The sequence below is a fragment of the Hypanus sabinus genome, chromosome 8, assembly GCF_030144855.1.
Source record: "Hypanus sabinus isolate sHypSab1 chromosome 8, sHypSab1.hap1, whole genome shotgun sequence".
Taxonomy (NCBI): domain Eukaryota; kingdom Metazoa; phylum Chordata; class Chondrichthyes; order Myliobatiformes; family Dasyatidae; genus Hypanus; species Hypanus sabinus.
The window spans coordinates 169,096,330-169,112,160 of NC_082713.1; the positions used below are offsets into that span (position 1 = coordinate 169,096,330).

Genomic DNA, 15,831 nt, shown 5'->3' on the forward strand with positions numbered 1-15,831 from the left:
GGTTGGTGGTGGGGCTGCTACTGTTCATGTTATATGTCAATGATTTGGATCACGTAATTGATGGCTTTGTCACACACACACACACCTGCGTGCACAAACATGCACACACCACGTGAATGGTCACACCTCTTGCAGATGCCGTATAGACTGCTGTAAAAAGGCAAGCAAACTGTTTACAATTAATTGAGAGTCACTCCATTTCTTTTGCTAATAAGGTGCATTTGTTCTATATTGTTCTTAGTGACTGACAACCCTATCAGATAGCTGTGTTAGCTTTTTTTTTATCTTTCTGTCTTTACTTGCAAATCCTCATGGATTTATTGCAGATGTTCCAAGCCCAGTTAAAATAAGCTTACAAGCTGAGGTTCTCGTCAATCCTGGGTTAGAATACTGAGTGACCCCGGTGGGAAATTATCCGGACAAAGGGGGCAGTGGGGTGGGAAATGAAAGGAAGGCTTCAGTCTTTCATGAGCTAAGGAGACAAGGGCCAATGTTCAGCAACGATGTTAGTGAACACTCACACTCGCACCGAAATGATATTTATTTTCCCTTGTTTGCGATATGTACTGTCCACTTGGAAATGAAAGTAAAAAGAAATTTAAGATGATACTGATAAAGTGGCGACTCTTTGCGTGCAGCTCTGATGGGAATCATTAAATTTTCCCATTTAGGACTACAATAGCTGAAATCCACAGCCACAGCCATGGGTACCTCACTATTTTGTTTTGGCTCTGTTTAATTTATTTTATATATATATATTGACTGTAATTTACAGTTTTAAATTATTATGTATTGCACTGTACGGCTGCCACAAAACAACAAATGTGACCACCATGATTCTGAATGTAGGAAGTATGACTGGTAGGGTTGTACTTTCTATGGTGCTTTGATAAAAGCTGATCAAGCTGGAATGTTGTCTGGTACAGTTGTATCATTGCTGTATCCAGTGCATCTCAGCCATTCCGTGATCTGACGCGGAGTGAATTAAATTGGGTGGAAACTCGCGCAGAGGTGGCGGGGATTTCAGGAGGGAGCTGGAATGGATAACTTGGCCTCCACAGTTCTCTGAGGCAAAAAATTCCACAGATTCACCATCCCCTTGATGAAGAAATTCCTCCTCATCTCTCTTCTAAAGGGGTGTCCTTTAATTCTGAGCCTATGCCCTTGGATCCTAGACTCTCCTGTTGATGGAAATATCCTCTCCATGTCCACTCTACCCAAACTTTTCAATATTCGTGTGAGGGGGAAAGGGCAAAGATTTAAAAGGGACCTGAGAAGCAAATTGTCCACACAGAGTGAGGTGGGACTATGGAACGAGATGCCAGAGGAGGTGGTAGAAGAGGTTTTAGTTGCAACGTCTAAAAGTCATTTGAACAGAAATGTGGATAAACGCAAGTAGCTTAGACACCATGGTTGAGGTGAGACAAAGGGCCTTTTTCTGTCCTTATAACTGTAGTAAGTGAGGAGTAGTGGTGATGGATCACAGTATTCCTCTGGACTCTCAAAGGGGACAGTTATGCAGTTTTGTAAATAATGTAATCTGGTTACCATCTGCCTAGCCCCAATCCTAAGGAAACAATTGCCATGGCAACCTCAAATGAATTCCAACATTTGGGTTAAACACAAGTTGTATGGAGTGCGCTTCACTCCACACCAAAATTATCCTAGAGTGTGATTGGCCGGGGCAACACAGGAGAGGTGTTGTGGGGTCAGTCTGTAATCAAATTGGACTTCCATTTGTACCAAGTCATTTTGAAGGTTGTTTGCACAATGAATTATATTGCACAAAGGCTTTTGGCTGCAAAATGCCATCTCTCTCTGCCTGGGAATAGTTTATTGGAGAGAATGTTGGACTATCACAGACACATTTTGTATTTGCAGCAAAGTTTCCTCACTTGTTTCCGTAGGAGCTTGGTGGAAAATCTTTGCTATTACTTAATTGAATCACGCTTTTCTATTCAGAGAGAGAAAAAACATGTGCAGATAAAATCTGTGGCATTGGAGACTGTGCATGTTAATCACCTTGACACGTCAGGTATAGAAAACAGTGCTGAGAGGAAGCCTCCACCTCTTCACGTTATAATTAGACCGGCTGACTAGAATGCTTTGAAGTGTTGGGGTCCGAGCCAAGGGATTACTGAAAGTTATTAAATTGGATGTAGAATCAGTGCAAAATAAAAACAGGTGCACTAACAATGGGGAAGGAAATGGAACATTAAAGGCTGAAGTCTTCCAGTTACAAGGGTACATTGTGAAATTCATTACATTGGAAAGGCGCAAATAATATGAGCAACCGTGTACCATGAGTCGCAAGAACACAGCTTTTAATCAGTCGCTCTTTCGCCTTCTAATCATCGTGCAGCACAAATATTCATTAGAATCTTCTCAATTGTCTCAGGATTTCCTTCACTACTTTGTTCCTTTTATGATATGGCTTTCAATGTGTAAAATAGTGTCTTTAAGCACATAGAACATTACAGAACAGTAGGTGCCCTTCGGCCCACATTGTTGGGCTGAACTTGTGTTGACCCTCTCCAAGACTTTGATCTTCCCTGTGTCTACATACTCGTTTAACCCTTCATGCCTCTGAAGTCAATCTTCCTAAATTCCATTGCTGCTCAATTGACAACCATTCTTTCAATTGACTTGGGCTGGGTTTCCCAACCTGGGGTCTATGGACCCAACAGTAAATGGCAGGCGTCTATAGCATATAGATGGTTGGGAACCTCTGGACTTGGGTAACAGACTCTCCAAGACTCTGTGAGTCTCTTCATAAATCTGTAACAAAAATCCAACTACCTCGTTAACGTCCTTCAGAGGAAGAAATATACTGCCCTTTGGAGTGATGGATCCTAGTGTTTCAATCCGAAGTTCTATGAAAAGTCAAGAACAAGGCACAAAACATGTTGCTTCATGATATTTTTATTAAAAGTTGATAGAACAAAGAGAAATTGATAAGGGGTCGATTCAAATCTGTAGATAAGAGACAACCATTTAGAAAGTACTCATTCAAATTCTGCAGTACCAAGTTAACCAATGAAAAATTACTTATTCACTTAATGCAGAACAAAGAAGTTTCAGAGCTTTCCAGAATTATATTTTGTATGGTCACTAGAGGCATATTAAACTGTACGAGGGGTGATTGATAAGTTTGTGGCCTAGGGTAGAGGGAGTCAATTTTAGAAAACCTAGCACATTTATTTTTCAACATAGTCCCCTCCTACATTTACACACTTAGTCCAGTGGTCGTGGAGCATATGGATCTTGGACCTCCAGAAAGTGTCAACAGATGGTTGATTGATAAGTTCATGGCCTAATGTAGAAGGAGATGAGTTATACAGCTCTCATTACATGCACATGCAGGACAACTCTTTGAGTGATTATGCAGAAAGTGTTAAGTTAATAACTCATCTCCTTTTACCTTAGGCCACAAACTTATCAAACACCCCTGATGCATTATTAACTAATGAGTTATGGAAACTAATGGTTTTCTAAAATTGACTCCTTCTACCTTAGGCCGCAATCACCCTTCGTATGTGCATAGTACTTGAGGTCTTCCACTGAAATGTTATCTAGGGGACTTTAACCATGAAAATATTGTTGGTGCCAGATGGGGTGATTTGAGTATCTCAGAAACTGCTGATCTGGGATTTTCATGCACAACAGTCTCTAGAGTTTACAGAGAATGGAGCAAAAAACAAAGAAAAAATCCAGTGAGCAGCAGTTCTGTGGGCAAAAATGCCTTGTTAATGAGAGAGGTGAGAGGAGAACAGCCAGACTGGTTCAAGCTGACAAGAGGGTGACAATAACTCAAATAACCATGTTACTGCAGTGGCATGCAGAAGAGAATCTCTGAAAGCATAACCCATTGAATCTTGAAGTGGATGGGCTACTGCAGCAAAAGGCCACAAATATACACTTGGTGGCCACTTTTTTAGGTACAGGAGTTACGTTTAAAGTAGCCACTGAGTGTGAATGCAAGTTTTCTGATAAGATGGTGGCATGGTTTTCCTTAGAAGATTCAGTGAAGATTTAATGGAAATATTTGAGATTATGAAACATTTTGATCGAGTAAAGAGATATCAATGATGCCCTCACCCACATCTTCTCCATTTCCCACACTTCGGCCCTCACCCCATCCTCCCGTCACCACAACAGGGACCGTGTTCCCCTTGTCCTCACCTATCACCCCATCAGCCTCCGGATCCAGCATATTATCCTCTGCAACTTCCGCCACCTTCAACAGGACCCCACCACTAAGCACATCTTTCCCTCTCTACCCCTCTCTGCTTTTCACAGGGATCGTTCCCTCCGCGACTGCCTGGTCCACACGTCCCTCCCCACAGATCTCGCACCTGGTACTTATCCCTGCAAGCGTAAGTGCTACTCCTGTCCCTACACCTCCTCTCTTACCATCATTCAGTGCCCCAAACAGTCCTTTCAGGTGAGGCAACACTTCACTTGTGAGTCTGTTGGGGTAATCTATTGCATCCGTTGCTCCCGGTGTGGCCTCCTCTACATCAGCGAGACCCGAGGCAGATTGGGGGATCGCTTCGTCGAGCACCTCCGCTCCGTCCACCACAACAGACAGGATCTCCCGGTTGCCACCCACTTCAACTCTGCTTCACATTCCCATTTGGATATGTCCATACATGGTCTCCTCTACTGCCATGATGAGGCCAAACTCAGCCTGGAGGAGCAACACCTCATCTACTGTCTGGGTAGTCTCCAGCCCCTCGGTATGAACATCGAATTCTCCAACTTCCAGTAATTCGCTTCCCCTCCCTTCCACTGAAAGTGGGAACTTTCACTCTGCTTCCTCCTATAGCTGCCCATCACCTCTCTCATGATTCTGCCTTCTTCTACTACCCATAGTGTTTTCCCTTACATTCCGTCTTCACCTCTCCTGCCTATCCCTTCCCTGCTTCCCCTCCCCCACCCCTTGATCTTTCCTCTGATTGGTTTTTCACCTGGCACCCTCCCCCCTCCCCCCACCTTCTTTATAGGGCCCCTGCCCACTCCTTCTTCAGTCCTGACGAAGGGTCTCCGCCCGAAACGTCGACTGCTCATTTCAATGGATGCTGTCCAACCTGCTGAGTTCATCCAGCTTGTTTGTACGTGAGATATCTCTCCCACCGGCTAAGAGTAGCCAGATTTTAAATAATTAACAAAAGAACTAAAAGTGGAAGGTAATTACTTTTAATGTAGAACTTGTTGAGATACTGAATGTGCTTTCTGAGGGGGCAATAGTTATAGGTTCCACTGGAGCTATTTAAAAAAGACACGTACTAAATATCTAAATCTAAATAAATTGGTAGCACGATTGCATAGTGGTTAGCACATTGCTTTACAGTGCCAGTTATGATCGCTGATCAAGGTTCAATTCTGACCATTGTCTGTAAGGAATTTGTATGTTCTCCTTGCCATTAAGTGGGTTTTTTCCAGATGCCCCCACTTTCCAAAACCTTACAGTTAGGGTTAGGATAAGTGAGTTGTGGGCATGCTATGATGGTGCCAGGAGCATGGCAGCACTTGTGGGCTGCCAATGCAATCCTCGCAGGTTTTCTTTGATACATACAATGCATTCTCCCATATTTCTTGATGTACACACGTGATAAATAAAACTAATCTTTATCTTTAAATAATTAGTCCCACCACACTCCCCCTCTGTCCCAAAAACTTCGCAGGTGAGATTAATTATTACCCTTTCAAAGGCTAGCACAAGCTGTCCTCACCCTTAGGAAAGGTAAATAAGGTTGAAAGAGTACAGAGAAAAAGTACAAGGATATTGTCATGTATGGAAGACCTGTGTTATAAGGAGAGATTGAATAGTTTAGGACTTTATTCTTTGGAACATTGTAGTTTGAGGGGAGATTTGATAGAGGTTTACAAAATTATGAGGGGTATAGATAGGGTCAATGCAAGTAGGTTTTTCCATTGAGTTTGGGTGGGACCAGAGGTCATGGGTTAAGGGTGAAAGGTAAACAGTTTAAGTGGAACATGAGGAGAAACTCCTTCACTCAGGGCCATGAGAGTATGGAGCAAGGTCTCCGTGTAAGTGGTGCATGCAAGTTTGATTTCAAGGTTTAAGAGAAGTTTGGGTAGGTACATTGATAGCAGCGATTTGGAGGGCTACAGTCCAGGTGCAGGTCAATGGGAGTAGGCAGTTTAAACGGTTCAGCATGGACTAATTAGGCCAAAGGGCCTGCTTCTGTGGTGTACTTTTCTATGACTCTAAGACATAGAAGCCGAATGGCCTTGAGTTTCTAGATGATGTCTCATTGGTACTGGTGTGGTTAAATATCTGTGCCTCATTGAAAAAAAACAGATGGTGATAGATTTTGATTATCTTCAAAGATGAGTAATCCAGCAATAACTTCTCATTTTGCAGCAACTATTCCTGTGCAGTTTGGAAGCAGGGTCAAACACCATCAGCGTCGAGCAGCTCCTGGTGGAACTGAAGGCTGGCAGAATCAGCAGCGTCCACGAAGAGAAAGTCCGACAGGAGCTGCAACACAGCAGGGAGCTGGATCTCCTGGATTTCCTCACCTACCTCCCACTTTTTATCCTGATCCATAACTCGGTTGTCTCAAATCCACTGGACAACACTCCAACACTCTGAATCTCGAGTCTGAGGTTTGGGGTACAAAGGAAGACACTGATCAGGGAACGAACTACAGTGGTATTTAGAGGGGATATCTTGGTGGGCTGAGTGGCAGGGTAGGGATACGTCTCTATCAAAGTAGATGTAAGGCTCTCCTTCCTTCTGCTAACCTGTAGGTCACCCTTGAGCAAGAAGTAGGATCTGCTTAGCACCTCCCCCCACCATTGATCAGTCTCCTGAAGCTGTGGGAGAAGGTGGTGGATGAAACATGGAAAATCTATACCACATTACAGACCCTTTGTTGTGCCAACCACAGTTGTATGAGCAGCTGGTGCATATCACAAGTTCTGGTTATCCAACCATTGATGCCAGGCAGACAATCTTGGAGGAGTATTGATCAGAATCAGTTTTTAGTATCACCAGCATATGTTGTAAAATTCATTGACTTTATAGCAGCAGTAAAATGAAATGCATGAAAATAAATACTGAGGAAAAAACTGAGATACATTATCTATATGTTTATTAAATAGTTAGGTTAAAATAAGTAGTGCAAGAATAAGTTAAAAAAAAGTAGTGAGGAAGCGTTCATGGGTTCAACATCCATTTAGAAATCAGATGGCAGAGGAGGAAAAGCTTTTGATGAATCACTGAGTGTGTGTCTTCAAGCTTCTGTACCTCCTTCCCAACAGTAACAATGAGAAAAGGGCATGTACTGGATGGTGGAGATCCCTAAGGATGGACACCACCTTCTTAAAGCACCACTGCTTGAAGATGTCTTGGGTACTATGGAACATTGTACTCACGATGGAGCTGATTAATTTTACAATTTTCTCCAATTTACTTCAATCTTGTCCAGTAGCTCCCCCCCCCCCCACCCCCATACCAGTCTGTGATGCAGCCAGTCAGAATGCTCTCCATGGTACATATGGAGAAGATTTCAAGTATTTTAGTTGACAAGCCAAATCTCCCCAAACACCTAATGAAATATAGTCACTGTCTTGCCTTCTTTGTAGCTTCAACAATATGTTGTGACCAGGTTAGGTCTTCAGGTTAGGATAATAGCTAAGGTCACCCATTTTGTAAAGACAGTGCTCAGAAGAAATGCTCAGACACTGCTCTGTAGAAAAATTTACCAAAGACCCTGATCACCTACATCATACAACATGGTACATGATGATGATGATCTTGGTGGGGGTGGAATCAGCCAATGAGGCTGTAAGGGTACAACTAACAGAGATCAATTTTATGGCTGCTAAGTTTATTAATCTGATAGAGTTAAGTTTGATTCACCCTTGGTATATGCTAAAATATGCAACACAAAACGGAAGTTTGTACAACAAAATGATGTTAGTTTGGGATGTGGGGAAGTTTTGTGAAAGTACAACGGGACCAGTCCACAGTCATGTTTTGAAACATAGAGTGAGTAGCAGCCTGCAGACTTGAGAATACTTCATGGTGAAAAACATGTTTGTCTGGGAAGAGGAAGGTGATTTTGCAGGTGCAGATACCACCTTCTACTGTCCCATGGGATAGTATGGGGGCAAATCATTTTTGAAGTGTATAAAATTTCTTGGTGAAGATCATAATCTTCCCTCAGTCTGAATTGCTAGGGTAGAGAAAGAAGACTGAGTGAATGGTTGGACATCTGTGATTCTCTCCATCATTGTACAGATTAATCAATATTATTTTGTTTCCTTCTCTGCTTTCTAAGTATTCTTCCTTCATTTTGTGTCTTTTATTCTTTATATAATTCTAATAAGTTGCTTCCTTTTATAACCTTTAATACATATACAATGCCTCCATTGTTTGCAAATACTTCTTGCTACTGAAACAGAAGAGAACAAGGAACAAATTTTAAAATCTTTTCATTGCAACGAGATTATACCACAGCCTTCCCAATGATCAGCAGGAATTGGAAAAAAAGGTATGTGGGCAAGTTGCAGAGGGGTGTTCAAATAGGATAGTAGTAGAGGTGGTATTTTCACTTTCCCAATGCCGATTGGAATTTCCTTCATGTAACACGCTTAGATGGGGTGGAATTTGTAAATTATAACTCAGGGTATTTTCCAGACTGTGTGTAGAGATCTACTAGGGAATGGGAAGTACAATCTCAATTTCCGAAATGAAGATGGAAAAGAGATAGAACTGTCTGCACAACAAACCTTCTGAAACAGTGACCAAAATGGGAAGAGCCAATTTCAATGGTATAAGACAGGGTCTGGCAAAGGTAGATTGCTTAGCATTGGTGTGATGGGCTGAAGGGTCTGTTTATGGGAGATGAGAAGGAATTTACTTGACCAGAGGACAGTGAATCTATGAAATTCATTGCCACCGATGGCTGTGGAGGCCAAGTCCTTGCATATATTTAAAGCAGAAATAGATAGGTTCCTGGTTGGTCAGGGCATGAGAGGTTATATGGAGAAGGCTGGAGAATGGGATTGAAAGAGATAACCAGTCAGCCATGATGGAATGGTGAAGCACACTGGATATGTCAACTGGCCTCATTCTGCCCCTATGTCTTATGGTCATATGGAGATCAGCTACACAGACCACCCCATCAGACACCAACAATCATTCCATGGTCAAAGTCACTTAGGTCATATTTCATTCCCATGCTGATGTTGAGACTGAACAACAGTGAGAGAATAGGACCAATCAAGTGTGACAGTGGAAAAGTGTGTATGGAACCGGAAGAAATAGCAGAGGTACTTAATAAGTACTTTGTAAGTATTCACTATGGAAAAGGATCTTGGTGATTGAGGGGATGACTTCCAGCAGACTGAAAAGCTTGAGTACATAGATATTAAGGAAGAGGGTGTGCTGAAGCTTTTGGAAAGCATCAAGTTGAATAAGTCACCAGGACTGGACGAGATGTACCCCGGGCTATTGTGGGAGGTGAGGGAGGAGATTGCTGAGCCTCTGGTGATGATCTTTGCATCATCAATGGGGACAGGAGAGGTTCCGGAGGATTGAAGGGTTGCAGATGTTGTTTCTTTATTCAAGAAATGGAGTAAAGATAGCGCAGGAAATTATAGACCAGTGAGTCTTACTTCAGTGGTTGGTAAATTGATGGAGAAGATCCTGAGAGGCACGATTTATGAACATTTGGAGAGGCATAATATGATTAGGAGTAGTCAGCATGGCTTTGTCAAGGGCAGGTGGTGCCTTATGAGCCTGGTTAATTTTTTTGAGGATGTGACTAAACACATACATGAAGGTAGAGCTGTAGATGTAATGTATATGGATTTCAGCAAGGCATTTGACAAGGTACCCCATGCAAGGCTTATTGAGAAAATAAGGAGGCATGAGATCCAAGTGGACCTTGTTTTGTGGATCCAGAACTGGCTTCTTCACAGAAGGCAAAGAGTGGTTGTAGATGGGTCATATTCTGCATGGAGGTTGGTGACCTCCATGTCTCAGGGATCTGTTCTGGGACCCCTACTCCTTGTGAATTTTATAAATTACCTGGATGAGGAAGTGGAGGGATGGATAGTAAATTTTCTGATGACACAAAGGTTGGGGGTGTTCTGGATAGTGTGACGGGCTGTCAGAGGTTACAGTGGGACATTGGTAGGATACAAAATTGGGCTGAGAAGTGGCAGATGGAGTTCAATCCAGATAAGTGTGAGGTGGTTCATTTTGGTAGGTTAAATGTGATGGCAGAATTAATGGCAAGACTCTTGGCAGTGTGGAGGATCAGAGGGATCTTGGGGCCCGAGTCCATAGGATGCTCAAAGCTGCTACGCAGGTTGACTCTGTGGTTAGGAAAGCATATGGTGCATCGGCCTTCATCAATCATGGGATTGAGTTTAAGAGCCGAGAGGTAATGTTGCAGTTAAATGGGACCCTGGTCAGACCCCATCATGGAGTACTGTGCTCATTTCTGGTCGCCTCACTACAGGAAGGATGTGGAAACCATAGAAATGGCGCAGAGGAGATTTACAAAGATGTTGCCTGGTTTGGGGAGCATGCCTTATGAAAATAGGTGGAATGAACTTGCCTTTTCTCCTTGAAGTGACAGAGATGAGAGGTAACTTGATAGAGGTGTATAAGATGATGAGAAGCATTGATTGTGCTGATAGTCAGAGGCTTTCTCCCAGGGCTGAAATGGCTAGCATGAGAGGGCACAGATTTAAGGTGCTTGGAAGTAGGTACGGAGGGAATGTCAGAGATAAGTTTTTAACACAGAGCGGTGAGTGTGTGGAATGGGCTGTCAGCAATGGTGGTGGAAGCGGATAAAATAGGGTGTTTTAAGGGACTCCTGGGTAGATACATGGATAGAAAAATAGAGGGCTATGGGTAACCCTAGGTAATTTCTAAAGTAAGGACACATTTGGCACAGTTTTGTGGGCCGAAGAGCCTGTATTGTGCTGTAGGTTTTCTATGATTCTATGCAGCAACTGAACTTTTTAGCCATGTCTGCATATTTTTATTCATTGAGTTGCTGCCACATGATTGATTGATTAGATATTTGCATTAATGAGCAGGTGGGCAGCTTTACCTAATAAGGTGGCCACTGAGTGTATATTAGAAGCAAGGGATTGGCTAGAGATGAGTAGATTGTCTAGTGACCAATGGGGAATCAATATATGGAGCCAGGGGGTGTGAATGTGGTCTTAAATAAATACATCTCATTGATATTCACCAAGGTGAAGGAAGGGGAGGATGGCGAGTTAGGGGAGGAGCACACTAATTTTCTGGAATATGCTTGGATCTTGAAGGGTAAGACATAGGCGCACACTAAGGTGGATACATCTGCTAGGCTTGACTGGATTGATCAGGATACTATAGGAAGGAATGGGAAAGGGCAAAATGTAAAGGGGTATGCTTTCCCACAGAGGATCAAGGTCAAAGTAAATTTAATATCAAAGTAATACACCAGACACAGTACTATGCAAAAGTCTTAAACACATGTAAAAAAATGCCTGTAAACAAAGATGCTTTCAAAAATAATGAAATGAAGACTTCCCAGAAGCTGATCATTTTCTATCAGAAAATTTACTATGTAGAGTTGTAAACAGTGAAAAAAGAAGCTGCACACACAAAATGCTGGAGGAACTCAACAGGTCAGGCAGCATTTATGGAAATGAATAAGCAGTCAATATTTCGAGCCAAGACCCTTCTTCGGGGCTGTGAAGAAAGGGGGAAGACTACCAGAGTAGTAAGGCGGTGGTGGGGGGGGGGGGGGTAGGGGAAGGAGGATAGCTCAAAGGTAATAGTCAGAGCCAAGTGGGTAGAAGAGATAAAGGACTGGAGAGGAAGGAATCTGATAGAAGAGATTGGACCATAAGAGAAAGAAAAGGAGGAGGGGACCCAGAGGGCCTGTTACTGAGCTGTATCTCTAAATAATAAAATAAAAATAAATAATTTCCACCTTTTATTACCTCATTTGATCGCCCACCAACTATCTCTGTGTACCATATCCTTGGCAAATTTCTCCACCTTGATGATTAAAATTAGTTTTAAATTAAATAATCTCTCAGTTTATCATATAGCATGAATTACTATGATCAAAATACTCACATACACTCTTCAGAATAGTATTGTTGAAATACTTGATGTTGCTCAGCAGGCTGTACTGTCCATGGTTCTGAATCTTCGCATTGGCACAGAACGTGAAGAATCTATACTGCAGATACTACAAGTGCAGGAACATCCATTTCTCTAACATACGGTAATATCAACCCCTCCCCCTTCTCGCTTTTACCATTCCCATTCTCACCCCTTCTTCTCACCTCTGGTTCCCCTCCTCCTTCCCTTGCTTCCATAGCCCACTCTCTTTTCCTTTCAGATTCCTGCTTCTTCAGCCCATTACCCTTTCCAGCTTCTCACTTCATCTCCCCTCCGCCCACCCACCTTCTCCCTCACCTGATCTCACCTATCACTTGCCAGCTTGCACCCTTTCCCCTCCCTCACATTCTTTCTACCCCCTTCATTTCTAGTCCTGACAAAATGTCTTCACCTAAAACATCAACATTGCCATAGAGGCTGCCTGACCTGTTGAGATCCCCCAGTGTTTTGTGTGTATTGTTCCAAATTTCCAGCATCTACAGAATCTCTTATGTTAATACTGCAGTTAGTATGTTAGGTATCAGAATCAGGTTTATTATCACCGGCATGTGACATGAAATTTGATAACTTAGCAGCAGCAGTTCAATGCAATACATAATCTAGCAGAGAAAGAAAAAAAATAAGATAAAACATAACAAATAAACATGTAAATCTATTACAAATATTGAATAGATTATCAAACATGTGCAAAAACAGGAATACTGTATATTAAAAAAGTGAGGTAGTGTCCAAAGCTTCAAAGTCCATTTAAGAATCAGATGGCAGAGGGGAAGCTGTTCCTGAATCGCTGAGTGTGTGCCTGCAGGCTTTTGTACCTCCTACCTGATGGTAACAGTGAGAAAAGGGCATGCCCTGAGTGCTGGAGGTCTTTAATAATGGACGCTGCCTTTCTGAGACAGCGCTTCCTAAAGATGTCCTGGGTACTTTATAGGTACTTTGTAATGCCCAAGATGGAGCCGACTAAATTTTCAACCTTCTGCAGCTTCTTTCGGTCCTGTGCAATAGCACCTCCATACCAGACAGTGACACAACCTGTCAGAATGCTCTCCATGGTACAACTATTGAAGTTTTTGAGTGTATTTGTTGACGTGCTAAATTGCTTCAAACTCCTAATAAAGTATAGCTGCTGTCTTGCCTTCTTTATGACTACATCAATATGTTGGAATCAGGTTAGATCCTCAGAGATCTTGACACCCAAGATCTGAATCTTGAAGCTGCTCACTCTCTCCATTTCTGATCCCTCTATGAGGATTGGTATCTGTTCCTTCATCTTACCCTTCCGGAAGTCCACAAACAGCTCTTTCGTCTTACTGACGTTGAGTGCCAGGTTGTTACTGCGGCACCACCCCACTAATTGGCATATCACACTCCTGTACACCCTCTTGTCACCACCTGAGATTCTACCAACAATTATTGTATCGTCAGCAAATTTGTAGATGGTGTTTGAGCTATGCCTAGCCACACTGTCATGGGTATAGAGAGAGTGGAGCAGTGGGCTAAGCACACACCCCTGAGGTGCACCAGTGTTGATTGTCGGCGAAGAGGCTATGTTCTCACCAATCTGCACAGACTGTGGTCTTCTGGTTAGGAAGTTGAGGACTAATTGCAGAGGGAGGTTCTGCAACATTTAGAATTGTGGGAATTATTGTATTAAATGCGAAGCTATAGTCGATAAATAGCCTCCTGACGTAGGTGTTTGTGTTGTCTCAGAGGTCTTAAGCTGTGTGGAGAACCATGGAGATTGCATCTGCTGTTGACCTGTTGTGATGATAGGCAAATTGCAATGGGTCCAGGTCCTTGCTGAAGCAGGAGTTCAGTCTAGTCATAACCAACCTCTCAAAGCATTTCATCACTGTTGATGTGTGTGCTACTGGGTGATAGTCGTTAAGACAGCCCACATTCTTCTTCTTTGGCACTGATATAATTGTTCCCTTTTTAAAGCAAGTGAGAACTTCTGCCCATAGCAGTGAGAGGTTGCAAATATGTCCTTAAATACTCCCGCTAGCTGGTTGGCACAGGTTTTCAGAGCCTTACCAGGTACTCCAGTAGTACGTCACCAGTAGTTCAGTTTGTTGAACTCATCTACAAACTGTAATGGACAAATATGTATCTCTTCTGGGTTAGCAGTGAACAGTTTATCAGGTGTTCAGTATTGTTCCTCTGGAGCCTTAGTTTGTACCCTATTGTTGCTTCTTTTTTCTTCTTCTTCTTCTCCCAGGGATGATTCTTCGGAACTTCGGTAGATCTAGGTACTTACAGGATGAAGTTGCTAGCCACATGCCCAACCCTCGTCCTTTCACAACTGGGCTCAGTGCCATCCATGGTGGAATTCTTGTTTGTTCTGCTACATATTAATTGCTAACCAGGTCAGTGAGTCCTCCTCAAGATCAGGAGGATCAGATATCCTTTCAAACAAGAAGCAAAAGTGCCAAAGGACCTCCAGCCATGCTGTAGAACTCTATGAGCTTCTCTTTAGGAACTGGACTTGGTAAAAAAAAACCAACTTGGAATGGTGATTAAAATGAAAGGTTTCAAGAAGGTAATCTGGTAACATGGGCCATCAAGCTGCAGGTAAAAATTTACTGGAGACAAATCTGAGAAGGAATGTAAAATGAATGGGGTAGAAAAATTAAGCAAAATAAAGTTTTATGTTCTAAAATCTTCAAAGGTGGTAGCAGAGTTTCCAAGCTTTTGCAAAGCACATGAATTTATTAATTTTACAAGAATGTTGTCAGGACTTAAGGGTCTGAGTTAAAGAAAAAGGGTTGAATAGGTTAGGAGTTTATTCCCTGGAGTTCAGGAGAATGAGGGGAGATTTGACAGTGGTATTCAAAATTATGAGGGGTATGGATAGTGTAAATACAGGCAAGGCTTTTACCACTGCAGTCGCGTGAGACTAGAACTACAGGTCATAGACTGAGGGTGAAAGGAGAAATATTTAAGGGAAACTTGAGGGGGAACTTCTTCACTGAGAGGGTGGTGAGAATGTGGAACAAGCTGCCAGCAGAAGTGGTGGATGTGGGTTTGATTTCAATATTTAAGAAAAATTTGGATAAATAAATACATGGATGGCCAGGATATGGAGGGCTGTGGTGCAGGTGCAGGTCAATGGGACCACGCAGAGTAGATGGGTCAGCATGTACTAGATGGGCTGAAGGACCTGTTTCTGTGCTGCAGTGCTCTATGACTCCATGACTCTTTAATTCCGATAGTTGGTGATGCAAGGACACAGAATACAAAAGCCAGGAAATTCCACTATGCATTTATAAAGCATAAGTCAACCCTACCCAAGTATTGTATTCAGTTTGAAATGCTTCAACAAGGATGTAAACATCCTTGCTTTTGTTGGCCAGGGTGAGGGGGTAGGGGGTTGTGGCAGAATGGTAGCAGTCATTTGGAAAGACAGAGGAAGGCTTAGTCTGTGAGGGGAGAAGGTCAAGAGGGGATTTAACAGTGATAATTAAGAATCATAGTTTTTCATAAGTGAAGTGGTAAAGATCAAGTCAAAGTCAAAGTAAATTTATTATCAAAGTACATATATGTCTTCATTATTACCTTGATTCATCTTCTTGTTGGCATTCAGAGGAAAATAAAGAAATACAACAGAATTTATGAAAAACTCTACATAAATAAGGGACTGTTTAGGCTTAAAACTT

The 15,831-nt window shown here is 42.4% G+C and overlaps 1 protein-coding gene across 15 annotated transcripts in view; it reads left to right on the top strand.

The window, feature by feature from the left end:
- The window catches only part of LOC132398701 (uncharacterized), a 173,400-nt gene extending 160,086 nt beyond the window's left edge, over positions 1 to 13,314 (top strand). For 13 of the 15 annotated variants that reach the window (XM_059978493.1, XM_059978494.1, XM_059978500.1 and 10 more), the window contains one exon: positions 6,392 to 13,314. In XM_059978493.1, coding sequence (XP_059834476.1) covers positions 6,392 to 6,622 — 231 coding nt within the window. In that variant the 3' untranslated portion in view covers positions 6,623 to 13,314. The remainder of the gene's footprint in view (positions 1 to 6,391) is intronic. The other 2 variants (XM_059978502.1, XM_059978504.1) reach the window with 1 other exon arrangement.
- The last annotated feature ends 2,517 nt before the right edge of the window (positions 13,315 to 15,831 follow it).